This window comes from Periplaneta americana, chromosome 11, assembly GCF_040183065.1.
Source record: "Periplaneta americana isolate PAMFEO1 chromosome 11, P.americana_PAMFEO1_priV1, whole genome shotgun sequence".
In the NCBI taxonomy this organism is placed as follows: Eukaryota; Metazoa; Arthropoda; class Insecta; order Blattodea; family Blattidae; genus Periplaneta; species Periplaneta americana.
In genome coordinates this window covers 155761376-155778528 of record NC_091127.1, presented here as the reverse complement: position 1 = coordinate 155778528, position 17153 = coordinate 155761376, and the positions used below count along the sequence as shown (strand labels likewise).

At 35.4% G+C, this 17153-nt stretch overlaps 1 protein-coding gene across 1 annotated transcript in view; it reads left to right on the top strand.

Annotated features, from left to right (window-relative positions):
• Positions 1-11156, top strand: part of LOC138709471 (hemolymph lipopolysaccharide-binding protein-like) — a 59967-nt gene extending 48811 nt beyond the window's left edge. The window contains exons 2-5 of the mRNA XM_069840257.1: positions 600-746; positions 3209-3335; positions 4936-5205; positions 10771-11156. Of these exons, the coding sequence (XP_069696358.1) occupies positions 606-746; positions 3209-3335; positions 4936-5205; positions 10771-10928 (696 nt within the window). The 5' untranslated portion in view covers positions 600-605 and the 3' untranslated portion in view covers positions 10929-11156. The remainder of the gene's footprint in view (positions 1-599; positions 747-3208; positions 3336-4935; positions 5206-10770) is intronic.
• Positions 11157-17153: the final 5997 nt, after the last annotated feature.

The following is a 17153-nucleotide window of genomic DNA, read 5'->3' as shown; positions in this document are numbered from 1 at the left end:
GCCGCGTGAAGTGCGGTCAGTGATAAAGTTTTTGAATGCACAGGGCATAGCGCCGATTGAAATTGATCGTCAGCTGTGCCAGGTCTATGGACAAGCAGATGGTGCGTTGCTGCTGTAGACAATTTTTAGCAGGACGCCAAAATGTGCATGACGAGCGCAGTGGGGAGGCCAACCAACATCACAGACGACCTTGTGGAGCAACGCACCATCTCCTTGCTCATGACGTTAGGCTCATAGACCTGGCACAGCTGACGATCAATTTCAATCGGTGTTATGCCCTGTGCATTCAAAAACTTTATGACTGACCGCACTTAACCAATGCAACGAAGCTACTGAGAGCACTCGGGAAGTTCCGCTGTCGCATGCGCCATGCCAGGACATTACTCTATCACGTACACGCAGTCGCTTCGCGCAAGATATGGTTTGCTAGCTGTGAGACGAGTGGGAAAGTTATTTTATGGACGCGTCTTGTATTATATATATATATATATATATATATATATATATATATATATATATACTCTGTATGTGCGTGCGTGAGTGAGTGAGCGTGTGTGTGTCTGTTCTCCTGTTCATAATAATTTCATTAATTTTTACAGACAATAATGTTCAGTCTACTGCTGCCTGTAACAATCTTGATCTTATCCAATGTTGAAGAGATCCAAAGCAAAGAATGCTCAATGCAGACACCAATAAAATTCACCATTACCAGTCAACGTAATCAGACAGGACACTGGACTGCAAAGGTTAACATTAATATTATTGCTTTAAAACTTTTTTGATTTTCAATAATTTACTTTGGAAGCTAGTAATTCAGAAATAATCTTCGTTTTCATAAATTAAACTTTTGAAACGCAATTAGATGTGATTTCACGCAGCGTCAAACTGAATAAAACTTAGTTAAATTTCAATCCCGATAGTCCACACCTGTGGAGTAACTGTCAGCGTGTCTGGCCGCAAAACCAGGTGGCCCGGGTTCGAATCCCGGTCGTGGTAAGTTACCTGGTTGAGGTTTTTTCCGGGGTTTTCCCTCAACCCAATATGAGCGAATGCTGGGTAACTTTCGGTGCTGGACCCCGGACTCATTTCACCGGCATTATCACCTTCATTTCATTCAGACGCTAAATAACCTAGATGTTGATAAAGCGTCGTAAAATAACCCAATAAAATAAAAATAAAAATCAATCCCGATAAACGAAATACATGATTTTTCAGAGTTCTTCATTCTAATAGTTAATGTGACAAGACATCCATTTTGAACAGAAAAGTCTCATTTTCAGACCTTTGTCCTGGTATCCCAACAGTTTTTGTTGGGACACCTATTGTCTCATTTTGTTGGAAAATGCAAAAAAAGAATCATACCAAACAATATCCCAAAATAGAATAAGGTTGAAATGTGTGTAGATATCATCACAAACGTCTCTGCCAATTCGAACATTGATGACAAAGCCATGTTCAGTGAATATGTTGATGTGAAGTAATTCAGTACCGATGGTATAAAGTACTGGTACTCAGTGACATACAGGGGAGATCGAAGTTCATAATATGAGATGGGAAGAAATATTCCAGCATTTGTCCTTTCAACATTTTTTTTGTTCGGAATATGTATGATAAGAACTTCCTTGTGTTAAATTAACAAGGTACGTTAATAATATTTAACACAAGAAAGTTCTTATCATACATATTCCGAAGTGATACAGTGTTAAAAGTTGTGTAATCAAGATGTATTTTTTTTTTGTCATTCAGAAACATTGCTAAAATTGTAAAATATGGCTTATCCACCTGAAATATTATTGAAAAAGTTTTTGCCAGAATGAACAAATTATGAACACCCTAGAAAACACAGTTGGAAGTTAATACATTAAAGACGTTGTTAATTACCAAAGTTAATTTCAAATACAGTTTCCTTGATTTTTTTCAATTTTCTGAAGGAAAACAAGAAACCTTTTGTAGTAATTTATTCAGTAGAAAGAGACACCCAATAGGAGTAGTATGATTTATGAATAGGCTGTAATTTTGTGTTTTGTGTTATACAAGGACATTTTATTTTTATTTCAATTTTTATTGTACCTGAGTTTTTTAATTTACTTCCCTCCGACCCCTTCTACTAGTAAACTTCCACCCGTACTCCAAACAGAAGCAAGGCCGCATATGGAATCAAAGTCGCCTTACGGTCACAGTATACAGTACTGAGTGAGTGTAGTACGTTCCAGAAATATGGTCGTATTTTCCAGTGAATAAAGTGCATTCATTATTGAATCATATTTTCGCACAGGTACTGTATCCGTTTGGTTACGTCTCTTCCCGGTTTCCCCCACCCATTTCTGCTGGCACATTTTTAAAGGCTAGTGGCTGGGCTGTCAGCTCTTTTCTGAAAACATTTGTGGTCAGGAATTGGACGTCTACGTAATATTATACAACTGTTTAAAATAATTTAAATAAAAGGGTCTCGTTAAGTAACTATCACGTGATTTCCCTCTCTTTCTACGACCCTGCGACATAACTACTTGGGCGGACAGCAGATAGCAATCTGAGTAAATTTATCTGTGCGAATCGGGCAGAAGTGAACATTGAATTTACAGTACGTAAGGTACTCTGTTATAGAGTAGGTACAGAATTATTTCAAGAGGCACAGGATTATGGCCCCCCATGTCGACTGATACTTTGCATTATTCTTTTGAGGTTATTGTAAAACAGTTGTGTTTGTTAAACATCCTACAACAATACAAGAATTAAATAATTATATTCCAGAAACAATACATTTAATTTGAGAAGATATGCTTAAAAACGTTTTGGATAACATGTGCTGTACATAAAAGAACTGAAGCCTGTATCAAAATGAACGGCCATCATTTTCAACAATTTGTTGTGGAAGGGGGTAACAGTGTTTCCCGTTAACCGTTAATTCAAAGGTATAGCCAGGTTAATATTAGTAATGTTAGTAAAAACAAAATGATGACCTGGTAGTATGAGTAACGCAATTTTGTTTCGTTTTTGTAATTATGTTACATACATGATACATCTTAAAACAGTTGTCTACGTTGTATTTACATTATTTTAAACTTAGAGAATTAAATTTCTCTTTGTGGTACTGATTGTTGTACCAGTAGAAGAAGAAGTTTTCTGCGAAGCTGTAGTACATATTTATAAGTGTTCCATTTTGAGATTCAGAAATTCTGGTCACATTATAATAACAGTATCATAACAGGTGGAGTTGGAGCATGAGGCCAAAGGAGACAACCCAGACGTCCGACCTTTTGAGTTGGAATTGGAGCATAGATCACTAAAATGTGGGACTGGAGATGATATTATACAGATAGAGGCCAGTATTAAAGGTATTGTAAAGAAAACAGCTAATGATTTTAAGGTTACTTATTTACTTACTTACTTACAAATGGCTTTTAAGGAACCCGCAGGTTCATTGCCATCCGTCCCTATTCTATGCAAGATTAATCCAGTCTTTATTATCATATCCCACCTCCCTCAAATCCATTTTAATATTATTCTCCCATCTACGTCTCGGCCTCCCCAAAGGTCTTTTCCCTCCGGCCTCCCAACTAACACTCTATATGCATTTCTGGATTCGCCCATACGTGCTACATGCCTTATCCATCTCAAACGTCTGGATTTAATGTTCCTAATTATGTCAGGTGAAGAATACAATGCGTGCAGTTCTGCGTTGTGTAACTTTCTCCATTCTCTTGTAACTTCATCCCTCTTAGCCCCAAATATTTTCCTAAGCACCTTATTCTCAAACACCCTTAATCTCTGTTTCTCTCTCAAAGTGAGAGTCCATGTTTCACAACCATACAGAACAACCGGTAATATAACTGTTTTATAAATTCTAACTATCAGATTTTTTGACAGCAGACTAGATGATAAGAGCTTCTGAACCGAATAAAAACACGAATTTCCCATATTTATTCTGCGTTTAATTGCCTCCCGAGTGTCATTCATATTAATTGTTACTGTTCTTCCAAGATATTTTAAAATTATTTTATGGTACGGAGCATAAACAATTACACATAAAAATTAGTAATAGACTGGATAAATTAAAAAAAATAACTTATTTAGGAAATATTTTAATCTACGTTTTAGATTGTGATAAAGAAAAACAAAAGTCTCACACATATTAGTGATACAATAAGATACATTTTCCTGTATTATACGGATCTGAAGCATAAAAGATTATGTCCAAGAAACTGAAACATAAAATCTCCGAGACCAATATATAAAAGGAGAACTGTAAACGTACAGAAAGAATTTAAGTTGTTAAACATCCTAAAAGATAAGCAGGATGCTTAAGGAAAAGATGAACAGGTAAATTCTCTACATGAATAGGAGTTGAAATGGGGCCAAAAGGAACTAAATTCATGATGAATAGCATTTAAAAAGATTCTACAATATAAGAAATTCAAAATTAAAATTTCAGCTAATATACCATGAAATTTTTATAAAGAAGTTCAGTTGCAACAGTTTTTTTTTTTTTAATTTAAAATACTCAGGGTTTAAATATGCCCACAAAATCAGCTGTAACTGCATTCTGACATTTCGTTGGTCCTATAAATATCCAAATTTAATCTTGGCAGCATTTTGTAGCAAACAAAATATATACATACATAGCTTTCAGCGTTCTATCAAATGACAGGTATTTCATTGCATACCCAGCTTTCTCCAATCTTTCCTATTTTCTGTACGCTTTGAAGATATAATTATGATCAGACCATGTTGTCTGTGAATCTCAATAGAGATGCTTTAGACCACTCCACATGATTCAGATGTCCTCTTGATGATTACGAAAGGCTAGTTTTGTGAGCCTATTTAATCATTTTAATAAACGAAAAAAAGAAATGTTATATTAGGTACCGGTATGGGCCTAGAGGTTGTGAAAGGAATAGAATTATTAAGATTGCAGCATGTCTTTTGTGATTGCAGCACCACCTCCACGAGCTGGTCCAGGGTACGAGTTGTTTCCTGGACAAGGATACTACAAGTTCCACTCCAAAGCTGCAATATGGAATGACGCACGCACTATTTGCAATCAGGAGGGTGCGCATCTTGCAATAATCAACTCTGAAGAGGAGTCCAAAGTGCTGAAAGATATATTTAGCAGATTCCCCAAAATCAAAGATGTCACATATAATGACTTCGCATTCATTGGTTTTCATGATCTCTACACAGAAGGACTGTATCTTACAATCTATGGTAAGTATACTTACTAATTGAGGGCTGGAAAAGCCAAATGTGGTACCTAAATACCAAAAGCATAATCAACGAAACTTTATTATATTCCTGCATAGCAGTGTAGAGCAGCCGCGGCGAAAATGTGACTCACGAGCACATTGTGGCTCGCAGTGCTTTTCTCTCGCTTCCTACCTACAACCCCCACCCTCTTACTCACTGTGGTCAAACTCCGTTCTATTTGTATTTGTCTCGGACCTACAAGTGGCGTATCGTCGCAATATCTCTCTCGAAACCATGTACCTCTATAAAAAACGAAAGTTTCAAGTAGGATGGGAGGATGTATTGTTTTGCTTACAATATGATGAAAATATTAAATGTATGATTTGTTCACAAATATTACTAGGAAAACGGTTGTATAACATAAAACGCCATTATAAGTTACTACATGTTACTGATGAAACATTAAAAGGTTAAGTATTATTATTATTATTATTATTATTATTATTATTATTATTATCATTATCATCTCTGTACGTCGATTCTTTTACAGCAGATGTACGAATAATGCGGTTAGATTTTCAATTTAAACTCACAGATTTACAATGTGACGTTAAATGAAAGCTAGATGTAAGGACTTGACAGATATTGAACTTTTCAAATCTTTGGAAAAAAGTAAATATTTGAAGCTTCGTTCTTTCGCTTGCTCTGTTGAAGCCATGTTCGCTGTAACTTACGTTCGTGAAAAATTATTTTCAACAATGAAAATAGTAAAAATCAAATTTAGATCACGACTGACAGACAAATACCTTCGTGATCAACTACGACTGGCAGTAAGTGACATAATTCCTGATTTTGAAACTTTGTCGCAGAGACATTCTGAAGGCAGTTAATTTTAGGTTGTAATAATGTGTCCTATGTTTTCTTGTTCATTTCTTTCTTCGTTACACGTCCTAAACATTAACTTCCCCTTCGGTTGTCCGCCTCCCTCCATAGGTGCTATGCACGTTGCAGCTTACACAGTGGCTCGGAGCACCATGGCCTTTTCGCCACGGCTGGTGTAGAGCATGGAAGAAAATCATATATTGCATCCTTAATCAGTATATCAATCTCACAAGTTTTTTTTTAAATAAATCAGTGATCAGAGCAAAGCTGTAGGGAAATACTGGAATGCAATGCAATGATCTTGCATTTATACTATCGCATTATGACGTGTTAACTGCGTAACAAATTGTAACTTTTTTTTGCTTTGGGCATGTGATACATGTTTTCTATATCATTTGAACCTTCTGAATACGAATATGACAATAAAAAACAGTTATTGGTTACGGTTTTTGAGAAATTTTCGAATTTATATCTATTCAAAATACTGCTTTATATAATGACAATAAGGTTAAATACTCAAGATTATAGCTTTCTTTTTCTCCATTTTCTTTTATACTGGACATCAGGTACATCACGAGCTGAGTCCAACAATAGTCTGCTAGCATATTGCTGCTCCACTGACCTTGGTATCTTTTTTCCATAGTTGAAATTTCTTGATGAAAGCGCTCACCATGCTCATCACTGAAATCGCCACAATTCTCAGAGAAAAAGTCAAGACGGGAGTGAAGGAAGTGAAGTTTCAGGGACATGTCACAACCCATAGTTTCATATGCCAACAGTAAATTTTGCACTAGTTCTACATAGTTCTCACTTCTACGGTTACCCAGAAAATTTAATACAACCTCCTTGAATGTAATCCAGGCGGCACTTTTTTTTCCTTGCAACAAAGATTGGAGTGATTGTCCTCCATTATTTCTCTAATTTGTGGTCCATTGAAAACTCCCTCTTTTATTTTTGAGTCATTAATAGCAGGAAATTTTTCCTGGATATGTTTAAATGCTTCAATTTCATGATTCATCCCTTTAACAAAATTCTTTATTAACCCTAACTTAATGTGTAAAGGGGCTAAAATTACTTTACTTTGAGGTACAAGGGGTTGATGTATAATATTTTTCTTCCCTGGCTCTAGTGATTGTCGTGTTGGCCATACTTTTATTATATAATGCTTATCTCAAACGCGACTGTCCCATTCGCATAGAAAGCAGTAAAATTTTGTGTAGCCTAATTGCATTCCAAAAAGCAATGCTACAATCTTAAAATCGACACATATAAACCATCCGTACTTTGAATATTATCATTAAAGCAGACTTTAAAGAAATACACGTCTTACTCAGAATACTAACACCACGGAAATCTACTGGTAAACTGAAGCGATTTCATACGGCGAACCAGTTTTTACCCTCCAAATGGAACCGAAAAGGGCAATAAAACCATTTCCGCTTCTAGAATTGGTTTTGACAGTCAGCGTATTCCGAATCTCACCAGTCCGGTGGCATCAATGACGTCACGTTGCAGTGAAAATAAGGAACAAAACTTCTGGAAGGAGCGATGCTGTCATGGCGACTGTACAAGTTGTTGTCTGTGGTACGCTAGCAAAATTTTGCGAAATTTTCGTACTCCGATCTCGTTCAAAGAAAAGATAGCATAAACAATTTATTTCTTGAACCAGTAGTAATAACTGGTCCGTTGACATGTTCGCTCATAAGCCATTAACATATTGTTTTTACGTTGTGCTCATTACAAACAATACAGCAGAACTAAAGCAGAACAAACCGCCATGACACAACAGTGCACGATGTTATTCGTCTGCTAATTCCCGCCCTATACAAGAACCAATCAGATTCACTGATGGCGGCTGATGGAGACTGCCACCAACTGTGCAAGTTGATGGCACCGGTGCGACACCGGTGGAGCATCAATGACATCATCGGTGGAATTCGGAACACCGTGATGCCATCGGATTGCTCACCGGTGAGATTCGGAATATGCTCAGTGTGGTTTATTGCAAAGTATAAACTACAATAATGTCATTAAAGCTCACAGTGAAAGAAACACACATCTCAAGTAAAATCAGGTAAACTCAAGCGAATTCATACCGCGAACCTGTTTGACTCTCTCCAAATAGATTCGTAAAAGGGCAATAAAATAATTTCTGTTTCTACAAGCGCTTCTAACATGGTGGCCTACTTGTACTAATATTGTTTTCACATAATGGGTCGTCACAGTTGTAAAACAAAATAGTTGCACACGAAATAAATGATTTTTTAAAATAAAATGCATAGAAAATGAATTATAGTGTGCATCTCGAAAACCCGAACTGATGGAATATTTTGCTTGTTAGTTTTGAATTCCGGAGGTCGAAATTAGTAAGAATTTGTTAGTTTTATGTCTGGCGCAAAAGACTGTTGACCACTGAATTATCAGACACAGTTAGGTAGCTGGAAAGGGACCAAAACTCTATTATAGTACGACGCTGTTATTTCCGGCGTGACTCCGCCTCTTTGCTTACGTTTTAGAAAGTGAAGGCTCTATAAAGTCTAGGTAGGTAGTATCATCCGCCATTTTTGTTCTTACGTTCCCGAGCTACCATACGAGGAATCTATTTGCCACACCGTTAAACATTATCATGTCGTAGCTCCTATGATAATAAATCAAATGCACTGTAATTCAGCATATAATTGAGCGGCAAATAACGTCTTCGTGTGCTTTCTGCGAACGCCAACGAAAGAGCCAAAATGGCGGGCGATTATATTAAGTATGTATGTATGTATGTATGTATGTATGTATGTATGTATGTATGTATGTATGTATGTATGTATGTATGTATGTATGTATGTATGTATGTATGTATTTATTCACACTGCAGTGGGTATATACCCGGTGGCAGTGGTAACTAATTACACTCAATAATGACAATAATAAACCTTATTAATTAAAAATACACTTAATAATAATACCAATAATTAATAAAAATAATTTATAATAATAATAATGATAATAATAATAACAACAACAACAACAACAACAACAACAGGGAATATAATAAATTAAATGAAACGATCACTTAAAATAACATTTGAAATAAATCTAATTTGTATCTTAAAACTAAGATCGAACTAAAACCCACGAGTATGATATGTTCATATCTGCACAAGTACCTTTCAAATTACACTCATTTCGCTGTCAACTCACTCACTGCAATGGAACTACGACACATTTCACTGATTCTATCCTGATTTCACTAACACTTCAAAAACATTTCACTGTTCAAATACTATGCACTGCCACTATAAACTATAAAGCTTCACTGACAGGAACACGTTTCACTTACACAGCACACTTCACTGACACGACATACTTCTTCACTGATACAACACACTTCACTGACACAACATAATTCTTCACTGATACAACACTTCAATAACAACATATCATTTACACCCTTTAAGTACTGTGTATAATTACCGTCTATTAGTAAGGTCCTTAAGCCTATTTTTAAATACATTTTTGGTTGTTGGTAAAGCCTTTAGTAAGTCTGCAGGTAAAGCATTCCAGTCCCTGATAGTACGATTGAGAAAAGAAAACTTTCCAGTGTCCGTCCTCTGCCTTCTTTCCCTCAATTTATATGAGTGGTCGTTCCTTGAAGAGTAATTTGGCGGCTGCAACCTATTTTTTATTTCTCTCCAGGCAGGCTCACCTCTGTATGTTTTGAACAGTGCGCATAATCGAATTCGCGTTCTCCTGTCCGTGAGTGTGTTCCATTTTAATGGTGAATTTTTCCGACAACACTTAAGAGCCCGTTTTTTAATCTTTTCCAGTGTCTTAATATGTTCTAATCTGTAAGTATTTAACGAGCCTTAAGAAATGAATCAGCGAATCACAAGACGCACACGTTTAAATGTAGCCGACCTGCAACGCGATTGGCTGCCGGAAATTAGAGCGACGGGACCATAGCATCTATGAAGGTTTTCAAGGAATCAATGGAGCAGCTGTTAGAAGTAACTGGGAGAAATGGATTCACTGTTGCTGGAAAGTGAAAATGTGTAATGAGCGCAAACGAGGAATAAAAAACTAAACAAATTTATGTTAACATAAAGTGGAATGAGACTAATCATTTGAGCAGTTATTCTATTCTAACTGAAAATCTATTTGCTATTTCAGCTTTTTTTTTATAGAATGCATAAAGTTAAATTATTTTGGTTATCTATGCTCCTTTTCTTCCTAAGATACAAAAACTAAAAATAAAATCGATCAATCTCTCACCTTCAGTTGGAGTGAGCTTGATCATGCCTACTATACCAAGTGTTATTTTGTTTATTCTACACATCTTCAGTGGAAATGAATGTTGTGTCGTCTATTTTTCATTTTGTAAACGAACTGCTACTCAGGAAAAAATAATTGAAATGCTATTTTGGGAGAAGTAACAAACGAATCTCAATTAAATTAAAATAATGCAATAAAGATGGTGCTGGCGCAAACTTGTGACCAGTCAAAACCGCATCTGTCTCATATATTATAAATACCAGTAGTGAAATCTTAGGCACTTCTACATTCGGCAATTTTGATTCAGCTCATCAGCAAAACTCACAATGAAAACTGTAACTTATGTGAATCTCAAAACAGTGACGTGATGTTATATACTTACTAACATTAAATAATATCTACTAATATAATGTGTTTGTATTAATCTATCTCTATCAACAGATAAACCTCTAAGCAGTACAGGGTTCATCCGCTGGGCAGGACATCAGCCAGATGATGCAGGTGGTAACGAAGATTGTGGTTCAATTCATAGATCTGGTGGTCTTAATGACCTTGTATGTGACAAGAAACATGCATTCATATGTGAACAAGAGTTGTAATAAGCATTACATTTCTTCTCAAAGCTTATAGCTTAATAATGTGGATATGGTTTGCAATAACTTTTATCGTGGATGAATGCGAAACTGTAATATAAAATATTTTTAAAATATGTAGACACTTTAACATATTTTCTTTTAATTCTAATGTTAAGTGCATTTCATATAAGTACCAATGTCCTGTATGTTCGCTTATTTGTAAACGTAATTATACTATTATTTTTTAAGTTACACATGCACTTCAAAAGTTTTGTTTTAGTAAAATTCATTATGAATTAATGAACTACATCTAAATAATCTAATTAATGGAAAATAGAAACAGTATTCATAATTAAACCAGTATTTTAAGTAAAAATAATAAAGGGACATTAAGTCAAATACTACAATAAAATATAGCCTACAAATATTTAATTTCATGTAATTTTTCTTTGTAATCTCCTCTAACTCCTACGCGTATTGTCCATCACTTAATGAGCTGAATTCCATCATGTTGGTTGTTGGTTCAATGACAAATTATATAAATTATGTTATGTTTTATTTAACGACGTTCGCAACTGCAGAGGTTATATCAGCGTCGCCGGATGTGCCGGAATTTTGTCCCGCAGGAGTTCTTTTACATGCCAGTAAATCTACTGACATGAGCCTGTCACATTTAAGCACACTTAAATGCCATCGACCTGGCTCGGGATCGAACCCGCAATCTTGGGCATAGAAGACCAGCGCTATACCAGCTTGCCAACCAAGTCAACTGGTTCAATGACAATGAAGTCATTGGCTATCTTGCATTTCAATATTTTTGTATGATAGGTAGCAGCACTATCACATTTCGCCAACACTTACAATGTTAAGTAGGATAGCTTTCCAGTATTATTATTAGAAAGCATTTGATGTTACTGGAACAATTGAATAATAAAATCCCGTGCCACTCCTTCTTTCCTCCTCTAGAGATCGGTGCTTCTTTTTTTCTCCAGCTCGACACAGAAGGGTCTAGGAATTGTCGTCACCGGAGATGTCATTATACCTTCTTGTCACCGATTACATTTTAGTCACCGGCGTTCTCGTCATCGATTAGATTTAATAATTTATTTATGTTTTACTGGAAAAAATTTAATAAGATTTAAATGTAATTTTAAGGTTGTTTCCGTGGTTACGCATAAAAGTGTAAAGAGATTTAACTGTCATTGTAAGGTTGTTTCCGTAGTTACGCATATAAGTATAATGAGATTTAACTGTCATTGTAAGGTTGTTTCCGTGGTTACGCATAAAAGTATAATGACATTTAACTGTCATTGTAAGGTTGTTTCCGTGGTTACGCATATAAGTATAATGACATTTAACTGTCACTGTAAGGTTGTTTCCGTGGTTACGCATATAAGTATAATGACATTTAACTGTCATTGTAAGGTTGTTTCCGTGGTTACGCATAAAAGTATAATGACATTTAACTGTCACTGTAAGGTTGTTTCCGTGGTTACGCATATAAGTATAATGACATTTAACTGTCATTGTAAGGTTGTTTCCGTGGTTATGCATAAAAGTATAATGACATTTAACTGTCATTGTAAGGTTGTTTCCGTGGTTACGCATATAAGTATAATGACATTTAACTGTCATTGTAAGGTTGTTTCCGTGGTTACGCATATAAGTATAATGACATTTAACTGTCATTGTAAGGTTGTTTCCGTGGTTACGCATAAAAGTATAATGACATTTAACTGTCACTGTAAGGTTGTTTCTGTGGTTACGCATATAAGTATAATGACATTTAACTGTCATTGTAAGGTTGTTTCCGTGGTTACGCATATAAGTATAATGACATTTAACTGTCACTGTAAGGTTGTTTCCGTGGTTACGCATATAAGTATAATGACATTTAACTGTCATTGTAAGGTTGTTTCCGTGGTTACGCATATAAGTATAATGACATTTAACTGTCACTGTAAGGTTGTTTCCGTGGTTACGCATATAAGTATAATGACATTTAACTGTCATTGTAAGGTTGTTTCCGTGGTTACGCATATAAGTATAATGACATTTAACTGTCACTGTAAGGTTGTTTCCGTGGTTACGCATATAAGTATAATGACATTTAACTGTCATTGTAAGGTTGTTTCCGTGGTTACGCATATAAGTATAATGACATTTAACTGTCATTGTAAGGTTGTTTCCGTGGTTACGCATAAAAGTATAATGACATTTAACTGTCATTGTAAGGTTGTTTCCGTGGTTACGCATATAAGTATAATGACATTTAACTGTCATTGTAAGGTTGTTTCCGTGGTTACGCATATAAGTATAATGAGATTTAACTGTCATTTTAAGGTTGTTTCCGTGGTTACGCATATAAGTATAATGAGATTTAACTGTCATTTTAAGGTTGTTTCCGTGGTTATTCATAAAAGTATAATGAGATTTAACTGTCATTGTAAGATTGTTTCCATGGTTACGCATAAAAGTATAACGAGATTTAAATGTCATTGTAAGGTTGTTTCCGTGGTTACGCATATAATTAATTATAATGAGATTTAACTGTCATTGTAAGGTTGTTTCCGTGGTTATGCATATATGTATAGTGAGATTTAACTGTCATTGTAAGGTTGTTTCCGTGGTTATGCATATATGTATAATGAGATTTAACTGTCATTGTAAGGTTGTTTCCGTGGTTATGCATATATGTATAATGAGATTTAAATGTCATTGTAAGGTTGTTTCCGTGGTTATGCATATAAGTATAATGAGATTTAACTGTCATTGTAAGGTTGTTTCCGTGGTTATGCATATATGTATAATGAGATTTAACTGTCATTGTAAGGTTGTTTCCGTGGTTATGCATATAAGTATAATGAGATTTAACTGTCATTGTAAGGTTGTTTCCGTGGTTATGCATATATGTATAATGAGATTTAACTGTCATTGTAAGGTTGTTTCCGTGGTTATGCATATATGTATAATGAGATTTAAATGTCATTGTAAGGTTGTTTCCGTGGTTATGCATATAAGTATAATGAGATTTAACCGTCATTGTAAGGTTGTTTCCGTGGTTACGCATATACAGTAAGTATTTGGCAAAAAAAATTTAGGTATATGGGGACGTTCTTATTTGTTTTAGTTATTATCAAATGTATTGCATGAAATTTCGATTTACTCGAAGTATTAGGGACTTTGTAAAACTAATACATGAAGGGTATAAAGTTCGAGATTCTGGTGTTGTTTGGAGGCGACCAGCGCAGAAGATGCAACGCTACAATAACCCTAACTTTAGATAAAACACCTGTAATTGCAGGTCTTTCTGATTATCCAAGTCATGGTCCTAACTGGGGAAGGATTCAAGCCATTGAAACCGTGGATGCGATTAAAGAAAGTGCACGAACTGCAGATGCACCATCTGCAGTCATTATTCAGAAATGTCTCGAGTGAAAAAAACATGAACCTGCCAAGGAAGAAACCATGAAGAGTGTTGTTTGAAAAGTACGAAGACAAAATTTGTCACCTGAGCCCCCAAATATACATGAATTGGAAGATATTGATGATCAATGAACCATCGGACACCTTTTTGGCGGAAATTTTTAAACATAAATCATGTAAAATTTTATGCAGTGTGGCAATTTTGAAACATTAATCATATAACATTTTATACGGTGTACCTATGGACATTTTACTTGTCAAAATAAATTATTTTTAAGAAAATGTGTAGGTCTACTGGTGACCAAATTATTGGGTGACCTAAAAGTCGAAGTGACCAAAATACTGGGTGACAAAAGTGCAGTGACTAGGTGGTACAGTGACGAGAGTTCCGGTGACGAGAATTTCGCTTCCCGATACAGAATGGTAACTAATACTAGAACAGTTTCCTTACCTGTATCCTAGAATCTAGCCCATATACAATAAGTATTTGCATAGGTACTGAAATAATAGAATAAAGACAAAGAATTACATCGTTGTCTTTCTTACTTTAATGATTAAATATTTTCCATTTGTTGCTTCTATTTAAAATGTAATCTAATTGCTCGTATGTCAACGTCTTGGCTTTCTTGGGTGCATATCTGACATTGTCTTTTGATATGTCAACATTGTGGTGCAGTTTAAATGTACCAGTACTGTAGCCTTTAGCGTTGAGTACTGTGACCACTTTGAAGAGGGCGATATATTTTAAGACTTATCTCAGGGACTTGTATCTGAGGAATGAGTGGATGGCGACCACAAGATCTCGAGCTGAAACTGACAGTAATATTTTCACTTACTTATGTCAGTTTCCTTTTTTTTTTTTTTCTTTTTGGTCTTATTTGGCCAACTCTTGATGCTATTAGTTTTTGAGGGCTACGTTATCTTTCAGTGGTGAAGCTAAGGTGTAAATACTGGGCAGGCTGAAAAAATCTGCCTACTTTGTATATTTTTATATAAGGCATATTTTTTTTACTTGGATTATTTAACGACGCTGTATCAACTACGAGGTTATTTAGCATCGATGAGATTGGTGATAGTGAGATGATATTTGGCGAAATGAGGCCGAGATTCACATTAGACTACCTGACATCTGCCCTACGGTTGGGGAAAACCTTAGAAAAAACCCAACCAGGTAATCAGCCCAAACGGGAATCGAACCCGTGCCCGAGCGCAACTTCGGATCGGTATAGAGCATTTTCTCGGCTTTTTTATCAAAATTGTTTGTGACACAGGTCCCACAAGCATTTTCACCCACAAACGGAACATAGGTGAAACAATATAACTTATTTGAGCCGTTCAGAGGAAAAGTGGTGTAAGTCAAAATTGGGTAATGAGGTTTAAAATAAAAATTCTGTAAAATACAGCGCAAAGTAGCAATTAATATGTCCTTCTTGCTACCCACTCACTACTAATAGTTTAAATAAATTGAATATTAATTGCTACTTTGAGCTGTATTTTACATAATGTTTACTTTAACCTTCATTACCCATTTTTACTTACACCACTTCTGCTCTGAACGGCTCATTTGTCTCAGTGCATTTTGTTAGCCAAGGATATTTCTTATACCGTGAAAATGGAAAATTTCTATTTTGTTTTCCTCCATCCGCTATTTTAATATGCAAATGAAGTGTCGATCTCCTACCTTTGTAAACACTGTAAAGATTAGTAGAAATAAAGTACTCTAATACAATAAAATAGGTATTAATTGACTTACTACAATTCTATTTCACTAATGTTAGCTTCACCAAAACGTTTGAACGGAGTCGCCATTTTCAGTTGACTATCTATGCGGGAAACAAATGTCGATCGCAAAACATGTTTTACAGTACCGTAAAGAATTTGGACTTTGAAATATTGGCAAACAAAGAAACAAATGCTAGGGAAGTGATAAAGACAAACAAATGCTAGGGAAGTGATAAAATTGTGGCGATAAACAGCCATGATTGGTTGAAATATGTCCTTTCCTACCGTTTCATTGGTCAAAATTAGTATGACGTAGTAAAAGTGTAAAAGTCTCCAAAAAAGTTTACCCTTTCCCACTTTTTTCTTGTCATTTCAAAAGATATTTGTTTGTGAACACAAAGAATCTTTGCATGTATCTTCCGGCATATTCACAGCACGATCTTTACAGTTAATTTTATATGTTTAAATAATTTCAATGATATTGAGTTCATTTCATACAGGATAATTTCACTCCTTGCCGCTAGACTGTATTCATTAATGGAAAAGTACTCGTATATAATGTAAGTGCTTGTTATATTTCTTGTTGTTCTTATTACAAATTAGATTGAAGGCTGCAGGAAATTCCTGACTTGTTTTTATATTTATGCACTACATTACAGGTCACTGGCTTTATCTTAGATAATGCATGAATCTCCAAGAAATCATCTTATCCACATATAGTCTAATATTCTAGTCAAGAAATCCGCTTGTAAAGAATCATTTCTACATTTCCATATATCTCTGCATTACTTTTATCCTCCCCTATTGCCAAGTGACAGAATTCCTTATTATATTTATAGCGACGCTGTATCAACTAGAGGTTATCTGACGTAAATGAAATTGGTTACAGCGAGATTGTATTTAGACAGTTGAGATCGAGAATTGATTCTGCGATTACCTGATATTCTCCTTACAGCCGAGGAAAATCTAAAAAAAAACACTCAAACAGATAATAATCAGCCCAAGCGGGATTAAAATCTAAATTCGAGTCCAGGCTCTGAACAGTAGGCAAATGCGCTGCTTTCTGAACTTAACGAAATTCCTGTGTTGTCTTAAGGGGAG